Source organism: Pecten maximus, chromosome 11 (assembly GCF_902652985.1).
Source record: "Pecten maximus chromosome 11, xPecMax1.1, whole genome shotgun sequence".
Classification (NCBI taxonomy): Eukaryota; Metazoa; Mollusca; class Bivalvia; order Pectinida; family Pectinidae; genus Pecten; species Pecten maximus.
In genome coordinates this window covers 36,928,704-36,950,107 of record NC_047025.1, presented here as the reverse complement: position 1 = coordinate 36,950,107, position 21,404 = coordinate 36,928,704, and the positions used below count along the sequence as shown (strand labels likewise).

General features: G+C 38.2%; 2 protein-coding genes across 24 annotated transcripts in view; one reads left to right on the top strand and one right to left on the bottom strand.

Moving 5' to 3' along the window:
• Positions 1–10,475, bottom strand: part of LOC117337344 — a 73,670-nt gene extending 63,195 nt beyond the window's left edge. For 10 of the 23 annotated variants that reach the window (XM_033898275.1, XM_033898281.1, XM_033898285.1 and 7 more), the window contains exons 1-2: positions 10,348–10,446; positions 10,153–10,258 (exon numbers count right to left, since the gene is read on the bottom strand). The gene's annotated coding sequence lies outside the window, so the exon portion shown is untranslated. Of the gene's footprint in view, positions 1–10,152; positions 10,314–10,347 lie in introns of those variants that run through there. The other 13 variants (XM_033898289.1, XM_033898293.1, XM_033898290.1 and 10 more) reach the window with 4 other exon arrangements.
• Positions 10,476–17,274: 6,799 nt separating this feature from the next.
• Positions 17,275–20,862, top strand: LOC117338586 (uncharacterized protein K02A2.6-like). The gene has a single exon (XM_033899943.1). The coding sequence runs from the start codon at positions 17,275–17,277 to the stop codon at positions 20,860–20,862; it is 3,588 nt and encodes a 1,195-aa protein (XP_033755834.1).
• Positions 20,863–21,404: the final 542 nt, after the last annotated feature.

Below are 21,404 nucleotides of genomic sequence, written 5' to 3'. Positions count from 1 at the left end.
AACTACATGCGATCAAAGCGGATTTATATACACTTATATGTATCGGACGTCATGCGAAAGATATGACAGATTTGATAGTCCATTATTACCAATGAACGCAACATGGGACATATGGATAATTCCATCTTCAAGAAATAAAAATGGATGTCATGCGGGAGATATGAACGAATGCATACTGTTGATTCAATCACTGATGTCATTGCGGTTAATATGGAGGATACCGTACTCCTGAATCAACCATTTATGTCATGCGGGAAATATGGAAGGTTTCATACTTCCATATTAGCCATTGAGGTCATGCTTGAGATATAGAAGATTCCTTACTCTTGAATAAACATTCGGGAGTTATAGAAGATTGCATACTCCCGAATCAACAATTGATGCCATGCGGGAGATAATGAAGATACCATACTGCCATATCATCTATTAATGTTGTGCGGAAGGTATGGAAGATTCCATACTCTCGTATCAACTATTGATGGCATGTAGGAGAGAGCATTCCATACTCCAGAATCAACAATGGACGTCATACGAGAAATATGCTAGATTGTATCCTTACAAATCAACAACTCCACGCGAGTATCAGGGCAGAATTCCTTACAAACTTTGGGTTCTTTGACCAAGTGTTCCACAAGATACAATTTAACAGGCAAATGTTGACATAACTTCTAAGTACTGTGTACACTGTGTCTCAGGTCGTGGTATCAAGGGAAGGACAACGATACAAACTACAGTTCCAGTAGGTGATTAGTAACTCCTATTACAGGTGAACAGGTGATACAGATCACCTGTAACCTTACTTAAATCTCTAAACATATTTACATAACAGTCGCTATAGATATAACACGGTGTATTACAAATACAGCCGATGTACCAATTGTGTCCTGTGAAAAGCTTCTGTAGACACTTCAGAATTGCCAGATCCTCTGTTGACGATACAAAACTGTGGCACCTTGGCCGTCGCGACGACAGGACACAATGTATCAGTACAACAAGTAGGCCTAATTGTAGGCTGGTACACAGTGACAATATTGTCCTTAGTGGGGTTATATAAACCTCCTCTGATAGTGTTCACTTATTGTCGTATAGTCGGAAATCTAACTAAAATAAATGATAGTTATTCCCAAATATTGTTCCGTTACGCAGACCAGTGGTACATCACATGATTATCTAATACAGAAATTGCTGCTAAAGTGCTGTTGTCATTGTCTCTGGTCACTAGACAGTACAAGATGAAAGAGTTCACCACCAATTACATGTGTGTCATCAGGTCGAGACACCTTACTAGTGTACGTGGCATCAGGTAGACACACCTTATTAGTGTGGCATCAGGTAGACACACCTTACTAGTGTGGCATCAGGTAGAAACACCTTACTAGTGTGGCATCGGGTAGATACGCCTTAATAGTGTGACATGGGCAGATACACCGTACTAGTGTGGAATCAGGTCGAGACACCTTACTAGTATGGTATCAGGTAGATACACCTTACTAGTATGGTATCATGTAGATACACCTTACTAGTGTGGTATCAGGTAGATACACCTTACTACGTGGTATCAGGGTAGATACACCTTACTAGTTGGTATCATGTAGATACACCTTACTAGTGTTGATCAGGTAGATCACCTTACCAGTATGGATCAGTAGATACACCTTACTAGTATGGCATCAGGTAGATACACCTTACTATGTGGTATCATGTAGATACACCTTACTAGTGTGGTATCATGTAGATACATCTGTACACTTACTAGTGTGGTATCATGTAGATACACCTTACTAGTGTGGTATCAGGTAGATACACCTTACTAGTGTGGTATCAGGTAGATACACCTTACTAGTGTGGCATCAGGTAGATACACCTTACTAGTGTGGTATCAGGTAGATACACCTTACTAGTGTGGTATCAGGTAGATACACCTTACTAGTATGGTATCATGTAGATACACCTTACTAGTATGGCATCAGGTAGATACACCTTACTAGTGTGGTATCATGTAGATACACCTTACTAGTGTGGTATCATGTAGATACAGCTTACTAGTGTGGTATCAGGTAGATACACCTTACTAGTGTGGTATCAGGTAGATACACCTTACTAGTGTGGCATCAGGTAGATACACCTGACAAGTCTAGACACCTGGTACAGAATCCATCAGACGTACTAATTCAGAAATAAAAAAAATACCTTTACTGTGTAAGATTCACAAGCCATACTGATATGGAAGTTAAAGGTAGACCTACACCGTGTATAACTCATAAGGTGTACTTATACAGAAATCACCAAGTACAAAGTCAATAATAGTTCAATTAGATCTACGTGTGTATACATTAAAGTGGAGAGTTAATTGATGAAATAAACCAATTCTAACTAACAAATAATTCAAAGCATGAGCAACGCGTTCATTCATTGTACCCAGTAAAAAACAAACTAAGCATAATGTAACAAATACTGATACATTTATCCTGTGGTAATTTCTCGTGCAGAAATAAATGTATTGAGATAAAAGATGAGAATAAAATAAGGTCCACCTAGAGTTATGAAGTAAAGCCAGATATGTAAGTATTAAAAACTAGTAACCAATCCAATTACACGTCAAGTTTACAGCACTTGTCATGAAATGGAATGAATATTAATTTCAATCACAAACGGGTCAGATCATAGTAAGAGTGTCAGGATAGAGACGATCGATATACCACTGTCCCAGCAGGTACAGTGGCAATCAATATTTCAAACAGGTGCTTTAATATTACTGTCGCTGGTGGCTATAGTGACAGTGGAATCATTAGGAGGTACACCTCTTCCGGGGGATCATTTCGTATATAACGAATCCATTCTTAGTAATAACTTTCAGAAATTATCATAACAAAGACTTCAGGTAGATACACATTACTAGTATGGTATCAGGTAGATACACCTTACTAGTATGGTATCATGTAGATACACCTTACTAGTATGGTATCATGTAGATACACCTTACTAGTGTGGCATCAGGTAGATACACCTTACTAGTATGGTATCATGTAGATACACCTAACTAGCATGGTATCATGTAGATACACCTTACTAGTATGGTATCAGGTAGATACACCTTACTAGCGTGGTATCATGTAGATACACCTTACTAGCGTGGTATCAGGTAGATACACCTTACTAGTATGGTATCATGTAGATACACCTTACTAGTATGGTAACATGTAGATACACATTACTAGTATGGTATCAGGTAGATACACCTTACTAGTATGGTATCATGTAGATACACATTACTAGTATGGTATCAGGTAGATACACCTTACTAGTGTGGTATCATGTAGATACACCTTACTAGTATGGTATCATGTAGATACACCTTACTAGTGTGGTATCATGTAGATACACATTACTAGTGTGGTATCAGGTAGATACACATTACTAGTATGGTATCAGGTAGATACACCTTACTAGTGTGGTATCATGTAGATACACCTTACTAGTGTGATATCATGTAGATACACCTTACTAGTATGGTATCAGGTAGATACACCTTACTAGTATGGTATCATGTAGATACACCTTAATAGTGTGGCATCAGGTAGATACACCTCACTAGTGTGGTATCAGGTAGATACACATTACTAGTATGGTATCAGGTAGATACACCTTACTAGTGTGGTATCATGTAGATACACCTTACTAGTGTGGTATCAGGTAGATACACCTTACTAGTGTGGTATCAGGTAGATACACCTTACTAGTATGGTATCAGGTAGATACACATTACTAGTATGGTATCAGGTAGATACACCTTACTAGTGTGGTATCATGTAGATACACCTTACTAGTGTGATATCATGTAGATACACCTTACTAGTATGGTATCAGGTAGATACACCTTACTAGTGTGGTATCATGTAGATACACATTACTAGTATGGTATCAGGTAGATACACCTTACTAGTGTGGTATCATGTAGATACACCTTACTAGTGTGGTATCAGGTAGATACACCTTACTAGTGTGGTATCAGGTAGATACACCTTACTAGTGTGGTATCAGGTAGATACACCTTACTAGTGTGGTATCAGGTAGATACACCTTACTAGTATGGCATCAGGTAGATACACCTTACTAGTGTGGTATCAGGTAGATACACCTTACTAGTATGGTATCAGGTAGATACACCTTACTAGTGTGGTATCAGGTAGATACACCTTACAAGTCTAGACACCTGGTACAGAATCCATCAGACGTACTAATTCAGAAATAAAAAAATATCTTTACTGTGTAAGATTCACAAGCCATACTGATATGGAAGTTAAAGGTAGTTCTTTAGTGTAGAGACCAAGTAGACCTACACCGTGTATAACTCATAAGGTGTACTTATACAGAAATCACCAAGTACGAAGTCATTAATAGTTAAATTAGATCTACGGGTGTATACATTAAAGTGGAGAGTTAATTGATGAAATAAACCCATTCTAACTAACACATAATTCAAAGCATGAGCAACGCGTTCATTCATTGTACCCAGTAAAAAACAAACTAAGCATAATGTAACAAATACTGATACATTTATCCTGTGGTAATTTCTCGTGCAGAAATAAATGTATTGAGATAAAAGATGAGAATAAAATAAGGTCCACCTAGAGTTATGAAGTAAAGCCAGACATGTAAGTATTAAAAACTAGTAACCAATCCAATTACACGTCAAGTTTACAGCACTTGTCATGAAATGGAATGAATATTAATTTCAATCACAAACGGGTCAGATCATAGTAAGAGTGTCAGGATAGAGACGATCGATATACCACTGTCCCAGCAGGTACAGTGGCAATCAATATTTCAAACAGGTGCGTTAATATTACTGTCACTGGTGACTATAGTGACAGTGGAATCATTAGGAGGTACACCTCTTCCGGGGGATCATTTCGTATATAACGAATCCATTCTTAGTAATAACTTTCAGAAATTATCATAACAAAGACTTCATTCAGTTATCCAGTTACCTGCAGGGTCGCCAAAGAGTTGACGATAGAGAGTTTATAATTGAGAAGTAATGTGATTTCAATATTTGTTATGTTATGTTTTCTAGGTCAAATTTCATATTGATAGATAATATCTAAGTTAAGCTTTAGTTAAATGCAAAGTGGGGTTGAATGTAAAGCATGTATCGTCAATATTTGATTTTATAGCATATACTGTTTTTATTATTATTCATTTATTATTCTTTTTAAAAAAAGGTAAAATATTGTACGTATTTCTTACATAATAATTGACAAATTCTGCTTTATAAAAGGGTAGTGTACCATAAAAGTAACTTACACACTTTCTACTGGGTTATAAACATTCATCGGTACAAATATCTCTTCAGGTGTTGACATATGAGCTCATACCTACACTTAACGTTAATACCAATATATCTGTTCTACTCCGCATGCTGTTCTTAAAGGATGAACACATAGAGCTGGTGACACCAAACCATACCATTTAATAACTAACAAATATACTATATGAGTGTTTGAATTTGACCTTTAAATGTATGGTGTAGATAAAACGAAGGATACACAGGGTGGACAGTAGTTAACAACAAAACTAAAATACAAGTTAATAATACCGTACTAACAAAGCTTCAAAACCATGGGGCTTTGCCAGAAGGTAAATCCAGCAATGACAGCCATTTAAAGGTAGGCTTGTCCCTTGCTAAGTTTTTTTGTGGAAATGAATACGGTCATATTAACAATTTATCAGAATACCTAGCCATTGCATACCATAACTGGAGTAATATAAACAATGGGTATTATAATAACAAGAAAACGTTCTGGCATTGCGTTACAAAACAATGTACTTATAATCACCTCTTTTCATTGGAATACTTATACACAATATACATATTACGGAACGCTGTACGCCTAACTATAGAGTTGTAATCCCTAACATGGGAATTCACCATTGTTTGTTACATCTGTTACACGAATACAATGAGCCAATGACCAAGAAAAGTTAATACGTTAATGTAAGAGGTAGATATAGAAAGGGAGTCAAGGAAAGGTACTGACCAATAACGTGTTCTATCTACACCAAACCTTCGAAATAATTATTCATAATATACTTAATCTAGCTTACAAGTCAAGATGTAACTTCACTGACCGCTATGATATACCAGTGGGCTCATAAATCTAATTATATCATTTGTCGGAAAACACAACAGTTAGTCGATTTCTAATAAAAACATTTTTTAATGAAACCAAAAAAGAAAGCCGCTGGCAGGGGTACAGTGTTTATAGATAACGATCTCTAAACTCAAGTCACCATCAAAGTTGGCGAGTGTTTAATTGCAGAGATAAGCAGAGGTAAGCATACGTATTATGGTTGTGTATTCATTAGAACCCGAGGGTGATGTGTGGCTACGATAACCTTTGTCACACAACCAGGCGATAACATCAGTTAATTACTCCAATACGCATAAATCATTACCAGTAGAATTCATACCTATCTAATTAAATAGCAGTGTAACTTCAGGGGAAGTCCAATCGGACTTGCTAGTTCACTTTTATACGCATGGTATATAATTTCATCCCTGGTAATTGATTCAATTACAATACTTCGGTCAAGTTTAGGACAACAAAAATATGTAATTGTCTATGCTAGTCTACAACCTGGGGGTATATAATGAGTACGTGGAATATACTGGTATATTTCCCATGTGTAAACAAAACGACACTAACTGTTGCCTAGCAAACTAAACAACCGGCCAAAACACTCCCTATTTATATCTTAATTACACCTGTATTATATAAAAGATAACATGTTACGCGAGTAGTGTTTAAATGGACATGAAACGTATTTTCCGGAACGTTTCGAAAAAAGGGTGTATAGTTCCCCTGTCGTTTTACATGGGAAATTGGCCATCTAATTCGGTACCATTCCCCAGCTCTTTACAACTTAAAAGTGCTAGTTGATTACGACTGGAGTGGCCTAGGGTTATTGAGACCTAACTATATGTAATACAAATAATTCAATGAGTTTGTAAATGTCCACACGGAAACTGCTAAACCGTGGTCTACATGAAATCAAATCCTGTGTTCTTAGATTAGACAGCGAGAGTAGATAATGACTACCATGACGTTAACACACGTGGAACTCGAAATCAATGGAAAGTCACAAGACCGAAGTAAGCTATTGATACCATGAACCGGTGGTTCGATTATCATCATACATGTCTCACAACCATAGTAAATAGTTATTACTATCACATACACATTGAAATCAACTACAATATGACGGTTAATGAGATACACGCGTGGTAGTATTTTTGTAAGGTACAATACATAAAGTTTCAAATCCGAGTTCTTCGAAACATTACAAATTCTTTCATCCATGTTTTATTACTTTTTTTTTAAACTTTATCTTTTTTTACTGTCATGAAAGAGACTTTTCCATGCTGAGAATGTCACGAAAAGATGATAATACTGAAAAATGCTCAATTAATTTATAGAATTCGCTTATATCCGTTATGAAGCACAACAGACTTTCCTTGTGACTTTATAAACAACAAAATATGTAAAGCTGTATATTTATAAAATTATTACCATATTCGGTGACTGTGAGCAAATTAAAAGATGGTTTTTAAATTAGCTAGCATTTATTAATTACAACGATATAAGCAGTAAATAAATACAATTATGTATATATATTTTAAATCACACTTACAGATAAAATTCTCATGGAAACAACACTTTGTTTAGAACGTCAGTTAAGAAGCTTTCGTTAACTGTTACATATAGGAAAGAGAAACGGACAGAAATGCAGCACAGAAGCCTTCGTAACTACTGCTTTAACCAACACTGTTGTTGATAGTAAAAAGAAAATAACAGAAAAGCCTTCGTACAATTAATGTAACTACTGCTTTAGCCAACACTGTTGTTGATAAAAAAAGGAAAACAACAGAAAAGCCTTCGTAACTACTGCTATACCCGACACTGTCGTTGATAGAAAAGGGAAAACAACAGAAATGTCTTATTTACTACTGCTATAGCCCACGCTGTTGTTTATAGAAAAAGGAAAACAACAGAAATGCCTTCGTAACTTCAGCTTTAGCCGACACTGTTGATAGGGGAAGGGAAAGCAGCTACAGGAGTAGGGTTGCTATAGTACTAACGATGAGCTTGTTGACTCGTCCATTTATTGGTTTACTTTACTCTAAGCCTTAATCCAAACACTTAACAAAGCTTTGCATCCACTCATCATGGCCGATCATTGATGTCAACTCAAAGTTTGGTAGATTGACTTCCAAAAACATGGAATAAAATTTCCGAAAGTGTAACTTTTTATGTTACATAATGCCATGTGATAAGATATCGTAGAAATCCAATCAAGCATCAAAGGTTGAAATTGAAAACTATCCTCAATGCAACCCAGAGATTAAAAGAATCAGTTAATTAAACCCAGTGTGTGCTTCTTTGATAAAGTGTTAACGTTTTAATAAACCCCTGGACTTTAACACCGATCTGATACACAGTCTAATGTATATATAAACACTGACATGAAGCCTATATCACTTTATCAATAAAAGGATATCTTAATTATGATCATACAATGCTAGCTATACATACCTATAATAAAAAGCTAAGACCATCGTGTACTTGGAGCGAAAGGAGTAACATCAAACAAAGGGATGTTGATAACAAAAAGATAACCTTCCGGATACATGCCAAGAAAAGTATTTCATTCATTTTTTTTCGTGCGTTTAATAACTATTGTAATCGCTATATATTTCATGGGGTTACAATATTAACCTAGAAACGCAACTAGTAGTTCTTCAACGAATCAAATCTTTGGGAAATTGCGGATTGTTATTTCCGATGTGATATCTTCAGAAGGAAAGAGTTAACTACCACATTAATTAACTTGAGTTTTGCTCATTCACTATGCATGTCCCTGAACAATATTGATTTCCATAATAATTAAATGCCCTCGCAATACCGGTCAGGTTCATTATACTCAGTGTAGTAAATCCTATACACGTCTAGATTTAGCAAGCTAGTTACGATAGCTGCTTAACCAGATTATAACTCTATTACAAGTCATGTTTTGATAACTTAATCCGGTGAAACTATGTCAATTTTAAATCCAATGGAGATCAACAAACTGCCCAAAGCTGTAAATGTGGATATATATGGATGTTTAATTCATCCTAGGATATTCCACAGCTAGTACGTATACAAAGCTTTTAATTTAAACTACCTATTGACAGGGGTCTTATATGGAGCCAACCCTTTGGCGTGTGATAGGATTTTAGTATGTTTTCTTAACTCTCCATGATAGAACAGCTCCCTCTCATGTAGAGTATTTTATAATGTGTATACATACATGCATACACCCAATATAACACTCAACCTAGTTACCGCGCATGCGTGATAACCATATCGACTTTCACTTTAGCAACGCCCGCATTGTTGAATGTATGTGTGACATTTAAACGATACGCGATTGATTGTAAATTGCTATTCGGGCACACAACACTAAATTTTTATCACGGGAAGAATAGTTCATGGGTTTGAATGTAAACAAGTACAGTGTCAAAGGAAAAGTCAGGGTTAAGACTAGCATGAATTTGGCATAACACACAAATTATCTTACATTGGTAAAGTATCCAAGAGGTAAAATAGAACACGCAATCCAATTTGTATGTTGTTTTGTCACTGTTCAATACTCCCCCGACATATCTATAGAATATTTACACCTGGACGCTTGATTTGCATGCTGAGAGTTAACGCTCGAATAAATATGACATCAATGCAAATACACTATACATGAGTGTGGTGTGCTGGTATAGCCATATTCCATATAACAGGTAGATGGTACCACAGGTAAATTCATGTTATTGAAAAACGTTCGCCTGTCTGCATGCTGGGCAATATTGTATTTGGGTTTTTAAATCAACCTTGCGTGTAAACAAACGAAATAGATACTATTCTATAACTACAATGATACATAATTATTACAAAGTAAAGGTACCACCTCAACTGTTTATACTATTAACGGTAAAAGAAATCATATGGAGACAAGTATGACAAAATTGTTTCAAAATACTTAACACTGTGTGCAGATATTATACGTACTATAAGCTGTGTAGAAAATGTCTAAATACACACGAGTATTACTTACCCTGTAAGCCCTTGGAGACAATCCAACACTATGTATATATACTTCTGATAGGCTTCTAATATTTCCCTCGGTGTTTTACGATGTATATTATGGACCGAATCCTATCCTGCAAGAAAAACACTCTATATTAAATCAAACTGCTACTGCTCCCTAGTTTGTTTGCTGACAGTCCGAATTGAAGACAGGATTACCAACCAAGTGAGACCTTGTTGACAATACTTAGAACGGCGTTTACCGATTCTGCTGTGCGTGTGTATTCCACCCGACTTGGTACCGTACTGTACACGGCCAATAGTGCTGTATGTAAATAAAGTCTCTCGCACGTACTAGATAGAACAAGGGGCGATAATTTATTGAAATTAATATATAAGTCGGATTTGCAGATAGCTTATACACCTCTCTTGGAAAATTTGTGTTTGCTTTCACATGAGGCTGAATTTATCAGAAAGCTTATCAGGACATGTACAATAAAAACGTTGACCACCTCTTCGGTTTAACTTTTAAATCTATCGACACCGTGTTGTATTCAAACATCAAGAAATTTATTGATCATGTCGACCTGAAATATAAATACCTTCGTCAAGTTAAAATAAAGGATCTTAACTCAATACCTCGCTAACGATATTTACGACATTTATTTACCGTATATATCAACAATGGTCGCCGAACGCCATTATGTTGAGTGAAAAACGAGGTGACTGCAATTTCCGAACGTGAACTTTCTCTTTCTTTATAGTAACCCTGTTACTTCCCATGCCCGCGGTGTATACATATTGCATATTATTCAATGGTGAAGGATTGGGTCCGAATAGCATGACTTGTTGTAGATGGCAACTGCTGACTTACAGTTTCGAATGGTTTTCGAGTCCGGTAAAATGGAAAATCTTTTCCATTAGGTTCATAATTGTGTGTCCTGTGTTTTTTTTTTTTTTTTTTTTTTTTTTTAACGGAATAGATATTATTGGGTGATGGAAGTATCCGTGAACAGTTTGGGTGCCACGAAAGCTCAGACGGTTAGAGCGCCAGCCACGTTACCTCAGGTGAGGATCCTTGCTACGTTGTTCGACGCATCATACCCGTGTCGGTTTGTGCTTCTTGGGAAGCTGAGAAAAGAACAGGTCTGTACTGTCGGGGTTGTGTCCTTGGGAAAGACAAATGCACTGGAAGTAATCCTCATCTACTGTAAGGGGACCCTGTCTCAAAATGACCCTCTACAGCAACAACAGTGCACAGCTTTATTTTTGCCTGCGTGCTGTAGTTTTATCGGGTTCGATATTAAATTTGATTTAGTTCACACATAAGAATTGACGCGTTTCAATATATATCTATTCTATACCTACTTTATATCTTATACAGTTGAAAACACGTTAAGACATACATATTGTTTATCATTTTCGCAATAACATGCCTACAACAGTACAGGATACGTGCGAACGGAAACAGTGACGTAATATATTATGTCGTACTTTTGACACGTTATGATATTAGTTTGTCGGTGAGGTTCATCATATAAGTGATAACAAGTGTCCCATGGGGCCTGTATCGCTCACCTGGTTCGATTTGACCAAACGTCAAAATAATGTTCATGTTCAATGCGTTAATACGTAGCTTTATAAGTTAATCTCGAACAATGCTATATATGGTTATAGTGTGGGGGAGTAAGAAATAATGAAGTATAGAGTAGGGGTAAGGGTAGGGGAAATGCCCTTGGGCCTAATTTTTTACATCAGAATTGTGTTTATCCCTTAACGTCCAGCGATGCTATACATGGGATGGAGGGTAACAGCAACCATTTATGCAAAATGTGTTCCCCTTTCCCAAAGGATTCTTCTGACTGGATTCAAATCCATTCATAACTTTATGACAAGTAGTGATTAAAAGGAATTATCTCTAATTCCCCTATTGGGCCCCGCCCCTTTAGCCCCTTGGGGATCATAGTCGCCATTTACGCGAAATATTTTCCCCTTTCCCCAAGGATCTGTCTCACCAAATTTGATTCAAATCCATGCAGGATATTCTGACAAGTAGCAATTTAAAGGAATTGCCTCAATTTCCCCTATTTGGCCCCACCCCTCTGGATCCTTGGGGGTCAGAGTCACCATTTATGCAAAATCTGTTCCGCTTCCCCCAAGGATGTTTCTGACCAAATTGGGTCAAAAGCAATCAAAAACATGATGACAAGTAGAGATGTAAAGAAATTACCTCTATTTCCCCTATTTGACCTCGCCCCTCTGGCCCCTTGGGGGTCAGAATCGCCATTAATGCAAAATCTGTTCCACTTCTAAGGATGTTTCTGACCAAATTGGGTTCAAATCAATTCATAACTTCATGACTAGTAGCGATTTAAAGACATTACCTCTATTTCCCCTTTTCGACCCGCCTCTTTTGCCCCTTGTCGGTCAGAATCGTCATTAATGCAAAATATGTTCCCCTCCCCTCAAGGATGTTTCTGACCAAATTAAGTTCATACCCATTCATAGCTTTATGACTCGTAGCGATTTAAAGGAATTGCCTCAATTTCCTCCATTGGGCCCCGCCCCTCCGACCCCTTGGAGGTCAGAGTCATCATTTATGCAAAATCTGTTCCCCTTCTGCCAAGGATGTTTCTGACCGAATTTGGTCAAAATCCAAGAAGAACTTTCAGCGATTTGAAGCAAATGTTGACGGATGACGGACGGACGACGGACGCCGCGCCATGACATAAGATCACCGGACCTTTGATCCAGGTGAGCTGTCAGATAAAAATATGTAAGTACAGTGTATATTTAAAAGACAACACGAGATTTGATAGATCTATTGTCAGTACTGTCACTAGCTTTGACAAAGATTCGATTGTTGATACACACTTCCATAAAATAGTCCAGATACCAAGCAAACAGAATGTCAGTATTCTATTTACATAAGTTCCATCATAAGGTTATTCTGTTGGTCTATGTAGGTTGAGATTTGGAGTATTTGACAACGGGAAAGTCCAATGTTGGTAAAATGCCGAGGTATATGATCCTTTTTATCAATAAAGATCGAATAATACTGAGTAATACCGATGATTACTTTACCTGGAACATAAAAAGAATTCTTTCAAAATCACGTCTTTTAGGTATCAGCCTGATTAAAGTGCATACCTATAAATTGAAAGCTTGAGATGTTCTTAATCAATAAAACTCATATAGAATGAATGCCTGTTATTCCTTTATATACTAAAGTTAAATTCACGGATTTTATTTCGCCATAAATGAAATAAAAATATCATCATCTACAGGACTGATATGGCGTTATTTCAGATAAAGTGTATTGACCTGGACTTTAATTCGCCAGTGAGGGCAGCATTAAAGCTTATAGTTTAAACAAAATGGCAGACAAAACTTTACATCGTATAAACGCTAATGGATGTTTACAAAAATATGCATGGCTTTTTAAAGGAAATCAGATAAAGAAAATTGATTTGTACTATTATATAAATATGTATTACCTGAGTTGTATTCTGATACAGTGCCGTCTAGATGAAAACACTTTACAACTGTCTTGATCAAACTACTAGAAACGAACACCTCGATGTATGCGTCTGGCTAAAATGACTGTCTCAAGGCACACGAACAAAATCTAAGTTGTTTTTTTTATTTTTATTTTAGAAATAATAGCCCTATAGTTCAATAGTCCAGATATGTAAGCATGGTACATTGTATAACAAGCAGCACGAACGATCAAGTAGACTGTTTCCTCATCAAGAGAGCTTGCTTGGGGTCTCTTTTGGGGCCAAAAGGAAATATTACTATAAATAGAAAAGTGGTTTATGTACAATACCTCAATTCACGTGAACCAAATTAGCTCAAACTTCATGCATTGCTTCTTCACGAAGACTGTGTCTAGAAAGTATAGTACCAACATACTTAATACGAAAGACAATAACACAAACACAATATCTACATAATGACTAATTATAATATGTTTAAAATGTTCAAAGAATATGTCATCAAATTTCACTGAAATAAAACACCATGATGTCGACCCATACAGACAAAAATATCGCACGCAGCGTAAACACACAATGAAATAAATGGTAAAAGTGCCAAGTCAACATAAAGGTCTACCTATATAACTTAAACACACAATGAAATAAATGGTTAAAGTGACAACTCAACACAAAGAATCAACATAAAGAATCAACATAAAACGTAAAAACGTTATAAAATAAATGGTAAAAGTGACAACTCAACACAAAGAGTCATATCATAACGTTAACATCGGTCACAAAATTTTACAAGCATCATTCATACATGAACAAATCGTGCTCATTGTCAATTAGATATATATGTCCAACTATTAAACATTAAGATTTCTAGCGAAGATACCTGTGTTCGGCTGATTTTTGTTTAGATTCATCGTTCATTCTTGATTTAGATACTTTTATCCGTAGCGCCACTGGGGAAGAACAAAAAAGGACGGAGACATTTAATGACCTAGTTTTTCTTTGCACAAGTATAATCTATATATTGTCACTCATATCTAACGGTGATACGAATACAAAATGAAGATAACCAGACTATTTAATCACACCTCGATGCCAAGTTTTACAGTTCGCAGTGCTTTGACAAGGATTCACAGAGTGTGATTAGATGTAAACTATAACTTCTGCGATCATCTTGCATGGTAAGATAATCCCAAAGAGACCATGCCCTAACGGGTTAACTATCGTACTTTTCGATAAGCATCGAACACGACTTCATATCGCATAATGAAACCGAATATATCACAATGAGATCGTTATGTCGATCAAAAAACTTCCCCAAGCTCTTCATCAACCTGTACCTCTATAGACCACTCATTGTTAATGTCTCTATCCATACTCTCCATCAACCTGTACCTCTATAGACCACTCATTGTTAATGTCTCTATCTCCATCAACCTGTACCTCTATAGACCACTCATTGTTAATGTCTCTATCCATACTCTTCATCAACCTGTACCTCTATAGACCACTCATTATTAATGTCTCTATGAGTTGTAGGCATCTGTCGCGGGAATTTTGAAAACGGGAATAATCCCTTGAATATCGAACCAACTGGGACATTTTAACACCGAACGTAAGGGAAGCAGGGATGTAAAATTAACAAGTGAGAAATTAAAATCATCAAACATATAACAGCGTGCATTTAAATGTATAATATGTGTATGTAAACATATCATAGACATACTCACGGTACACGATGTCCGTGATCTCCGAATGTTCTGTTAAATAAGAGACAAGTGGAATATGCATTTATAGGTAAAAACTGCTACAGTATATACTAACAAATTGATATTCATCACATAAAATTACGAAGGGATAGCGGAGACTCTTAACTTTCAATCAAGACAAGAATTAACGTTGTAGAATTACTATCTTAAGTTAAACACACATACAACAATAATACAATCCTATGTGAAAGATATCACACTACAGTTATACATCTCCCTCCATGTTTGTCGCCTCATACTGAGCCTGTTTGTGTAATGCCGTTGCTGGATACAATAATAAATTACCGCGACTGCAATACACAAGGACGCCGACACAAAACAATGTTAGGAACAGATCAGAAAATATAGCAAGGAAAAAACAGAACTCTATACAAATTCAAGAAAGTGGGAATCCTTAACGATCACATACAGGGAACAATTAGTTATTAGTAGTACATACTGAAATATAGTCAACGGCACGGTGAGAACACGCAGAAAATGATCAAATAATCCAAAATACGATACTGTAAATACATATAATCTGCTACGAGACTAGAGGGGTATAGCGCTTACCCTGTTTTCCTACTGATTTGGACATTGGACTACACACTACAAACTCGACACACTATGCATAAGCCGACCCCAAAGGCGATATCGGGAGAACTGCAGAAGCTGAGATGACATCCACACCAGTAGTTACGCGAGAATTGGGCAACACCATTGCAAACAAAATCACATGCAGGAGGGTAAACCATCAAGAACTAAGCGGACATCAAGTGAACACTCGACTTACGTTTCTCCTAGTGGAGAACAGGGCTGTGAACAGGTCACCTCCATGTGCTTCTGTCTCAGACTGATCTTGCTGCATCTGTCCACGTTTCAAACCCCAGTGCGATCCTTTCTTTCTATGGTTCGTCTTTTTCGATCTTCCTCTCTTTTCCCTACTGGCCCTCAGCCGAGTGCTACGGACGGGTACCATCCTCAGAACATGGCCAATCCACTGTCATTGGCGTTTCCTAATCAAGGTACTGATCGTGTCTATCATGGCTGTTTCTATCACCGTGTCGGTGGAAACTTTTTCTGGCAAGTGATTTTTAAGGATTCTTCTTTAGCACCATGTTGGAATGTGTCTTGCAGTTTTTTCATCTCGTTCGTCCATTTTCCACGTTTCATTACCATACAGAAGGACTGGTGTTACGACGAATTTGAATAACTCGATTTCCTTCTCTCTTTTTTTTAAAAATATTTTTATATTCAAGTTGTTGCTGCTCTAGGTATTAAGGAAATTTATGAAAGCTACAATTGCGTGTTCAATCATTCACCTGATGTCCTCGTACTCCCGTCTTGCTGACTTGTCGGTACGACATGCTTAATGCTAAATTATTTATTCTAAATGCTTTAATGCGAACTTTCCGCATAAAACCATTCTAAACTGAGTAAACAAAGCATACATCGCTTGCTTCAAAGGTGATTAATGGTTTCTAACACTATAAACATTTAGCATTATTTAATTCAATTGCTGTATGCTAATGCTTTATGGCATACAGTGTTAATGATATATGCGTTCCGCATTGTCGGATTTGTAAATTAATACAACCGATTCTGTAATTTGTATTACCCGCTTCCCATGATGCTTTGTGTATTAAATATGGCTGCCTGACAGACAAGCCTCGTGTTATGAATGCACACACATGTACAGAACCCACGAATCAACATGGTGGCAGCGGTGGGATCACATGTTTTAGAGATCTATGACCAGATCACGTGGGAAGAGGAAGGGGACAAGGACGACCCCAATAAAGTATTGCAAGCTCTTGAGAAATATTGCAATCCCCGCGACAACGAGGTATTAGAATCACATAGGTTTTGGAACCTACCCTATCAAGAACCTTCCAGGAAAAAGAGAGAATGATGCGCGATAAAATAGTGTTCACAGTAACAGGAAAGTTACAGGAACTCTTGTTGAGGGAAGATAAACTCACCCTTGAGAAAGCTGTAAAGGTTTGTAGGGCATTTGAACAATCAAATAAGCAAGTAAGAGAACTTCGTGACACTAACCCAACATCGAGAGTGAACAAAGTTGCTAGTAACTATAACCAGAAACCAAACTCGAAGGGGAGGAAACCGTTCGTGAAACCTCAAAGTCAACAGAAACCCTCGAGACCGTCGCGTACCAATACCAGTTCTAGTAAAGGACATGAATGTACTTTTTGTGGTTATCAGCATGCTCGACAAAAGGAGAAATGCCCAGCATGGGGTGCTACCTGTGATTTTTGTAAAGGACGAAACCATTTCAAAGCAAAATGTAAGAAGGTACACGCAGTGTCACTCGCAAATGAGGACACAAGTCTTGATGATGAAGATGGAGCATGGCTCATGGCAGTTGATTCCGGCAAACAACGAATACATGCGTCTTTGACTGTAAATGACAATTCTGTGAAATTTCAGCTTGACAGTGCTGCTGATGTTAATACTATTTGTCAAAAACATGTGAGGAAGCCCCAAGTAACGCCCACAAAAGTGAAGTTAAATATGTGGAACAAGACTAACTTGGAACCTCTTGGGCAGTGTACCCTCAAGGTCACAAACCCCCGTACTAGCGTTGAATCCAGTGTGACTTTCATTGTTGTACCTAACGGACTCACCAACCTATTAGGTCTGAAGACTATTCAGGAACTTGGTTTTGTAACCATTAATGATGACCGTTTCATTTCACAAGTCATGAAAACCCCACATAAACTTGGTGATTTAGGTGAAGCAACCCTACGTACTGATGGGAGCATTCCAGCCAAAGTCTTACCGTGCAGGAAGGTGCCCCTAGCTATTCAGGCTTCGGTAAAAGAGGAGCTTGATCGACTGCAGGATACTGGAGTACTCGTTCCTGTGACTGAACCAACACAGTGGGTCAGCCAGATGGCTGTTGTACACAAAACTAATGGAAAGTTGAGACTGTGTATAGATCCCCAACCACTCAATACCGCGTTAATGCGTGAACATTATCGACTACCTGTACTAGATGACATATTGCCAAAATTGAAGGATGCCAAAATATTCAGCAAACTTGACATCAAAGAAGCTTATTGGCATGTGCGGTTGGACAAACAGTCAAGCTTGCTCACAACAATGATTACGCCATTTGGTCGATACCGGTGGACCAGACTGCCATTTGGTCTGAAGGTCTCCAGTGAGATATTTCAGAGAAAATTAGATGAAGCCCTGAGTGACATTGATGGTGTTTTCAGTGTCGTGGATGACATCATTGTACCAGGTTGTGGTCCTGACCTCGTCTCCGCCCAACGTGATAATCAGCAGAAGCTAGAAAACGTCCTGAAGCGATGTGAAGAAAAACATATCACACTGAATGAAGAGAAGCAAGAAACTGGTCTCAACGAAATTGTATTTCATGGTCACCGTATCTCGAAGGATGGTGTCAAGGTCGATGATGCAAAGGTCAAGGCCATTCATGACATGCCCTCACCCACTGACGTCTCAGGTGTAAAACGTTTGTGTGGCATGGCACAATACATGTCCCGTTTCTTACCGGATTTGGCAGAAACTTTGGAACCAATCCGAGCTCTTACCCGAAAAGGAACGCCTTGGAACTGGTCTGTTGATTGTGAGAAGGCGTTCAGATTACTTAAGCAAAAGCTGACCACTACACCATGTCTTGCATATTTTGACCCTGATAAGGAGGTTGTCTTACAAGTCGACAGCAGCAAGGATGGTATCGGAGCCGTACTTCTACAGGAAGGGAGACCCGTAGAATACGCGTCCAGAGCTCTTACGGTGTCAGAGAGAAAATGGGCTCAAATAGAAAAAGAAGCTTTGTCAGTGCTCTATGGTCTTGAGCGTTTTGACCAATATACATATGGGAGAAACGTCACGGTGCAGAACGATCACAAACCTTTGGCCGCCATTCTGAAAAAACCTCTGAGTATGGCGCCAAAGCGTCTACAGGACATCATGATGAGATTCCATAGATATGATGTGGAGTTTGAGTTTGTGAAAGGAGTCAACCTGTTGATCGCCGACACTTTGAGTAGAGCTTACCTCGACTCGACGGATGGAAACCGTGATGAACGTGTTCGCATTCTGACCGTGAATGTGTTTGGTGACATCCCAGATGCTAGGATTTCTGAAGTTAGAGAAGCCACAGCAAATGATTCAATCCTGCAAGCATTAATGACTCTTGTCATTGAAGGTTGGCCTACAAGAAGACAGGATTTGCCCCCTGGTGCCGCCGCATATTTTGATTTGCGTGAAAGCCTGTCAGTTGTTGATGGAATTATAATGAGGGGAGAATCTATAGTAATTCCTCAAAGTCTCCGAGCAGACATGAAATCGCGTTTACACAGTGCACATCTTGGCTACCATAGTATGCTCAGGAGAGCCCGGTCAACGATATTCTGGCCCGGTATGTCAGCCGACATCAAGCAACTTGCTGATGCCTGTGAAATTTGTCAGGAGATGAAACCGCGAAATGCGCCAGAACCGCTTACACAGCACACTGAAGGAGCAAAACCCTGGCACAAGATCGGACTCGATTTGTGTCAAGTACAAGGGAAAGACTACCTTATAGCCGTAGATTACTACTCGCATTTCATTGAGTGTGACTTGCTTACTACGACAACAAGTGCACGTGTCATATCATTCGTAAAGAAACATTGTGCTCGCTATGGCGTCCCAAAGATGATTGTGTCAGATGGAGGACCTCAGTTCTCAAGCAGTGAATTTAAACATTTTGTCAGTCATTGGGGAATTAATCATGTGATGTCGTCTCCAATGCATCAACAAGCCAATGGTAAAGCCGAGTCCGCCGTCAAGGTCATGAAGAACCTGTTATTGAAAACTCTTGTTGAAGGGAAGGACCCATATGAAGCAATATTGGAACAACGTAACACACCCAGACAAGATACTGGTGTCAGTCCAGCGCAGGTAATGTTTGGAAGGACAACTCGAACATTCATTCCCAGTCTATGTCAGGATACCTCAACCTCAGTGCCAAATGCTGAAATTGACAGGAAACGCGAAGCGCGTCGACAATCTGTGAAAAGGACATTTGACAGGAAGTCGCATCCATTACGCGCACTCAAAAATGGACAAACCGTTTACTTCCAGCATCTAGAGGGAGAGCGATGGAAACTCGGGACAGTGAAAGAAAGGACTGCCTCGAAATCTTACACTGTTTGTGGTCCAGATGGTGGTGTATATCGTAGGAACCGCGTCCACATGAGGCCGACATCCATACTACCGCGTCCTCGCGAAGTGTCTCCAAATCGCGTACCAGATACTGTCTCTCAAAACGTGTCGCAGAAAGACTCCGTGGAGCCTACTAAATTCATGTCGTCTCATGATCAAATCTCGAGTAAAAGTGAAGCCAAGAAACCTACCACAAGTGGCACAGCTATGACAGTGATGGAACCGTTACCAACAGGAAGTACCCGACCTAAGCGTGATTCCAAACCGCCAGTGTACTTAAAGGACTATGTTACTTAATTTCGCGTTATTAGATACTGTGTTTCAGTTACAGACTGTGACTGTGTTCAATTCTTTAAGAGACTGTTCAAATATTTTAGTTGTGATCATAGTATACGTAGGACTGTCAAGTTAAACAGTTCATGGTGAATCATTCAGTTATTGGTTAAAGTTCATGTTAGAGACTGTTGCAATTTATTTTGTTTGTTTCAAAGTAATATGTGATTTTGAGCAATTGTGTTCAGACTCCTACAAAAGTAATGCTCATAAGATCTGTATGAAAATCTCAGTTCAATTTTATAGAGAGTTAAAAATGTTTGGTAGTCGGGTCTAGGAAAAGTACTATTTTGAAATACTTTCAAAATTATTGGAGAAGAAGGGATGTTAATGATATATGCGTTCCGCATTGTCGGATTTGTAAATTAATACAACCGATTCTGTAATTTGTATTACCCGCTTCCCATGATGCTTTGTGTATTAAATATGGCTGCCTGACAGACAAGCCTCGTGTTATGAATGCACACACATGTACAGAACCCACGAATCAACATACAGTAGACTTA

Bases quoted from the DNA above. Each gene is read 5' to 3' on its own strand.
- LOC117338586 (XM_033899943.1), top strand. From the start codon at position 17,275: ATGATGCGCGATAAAATAGTGTTCACAGTAACAGGAAAGTTACAGGAA.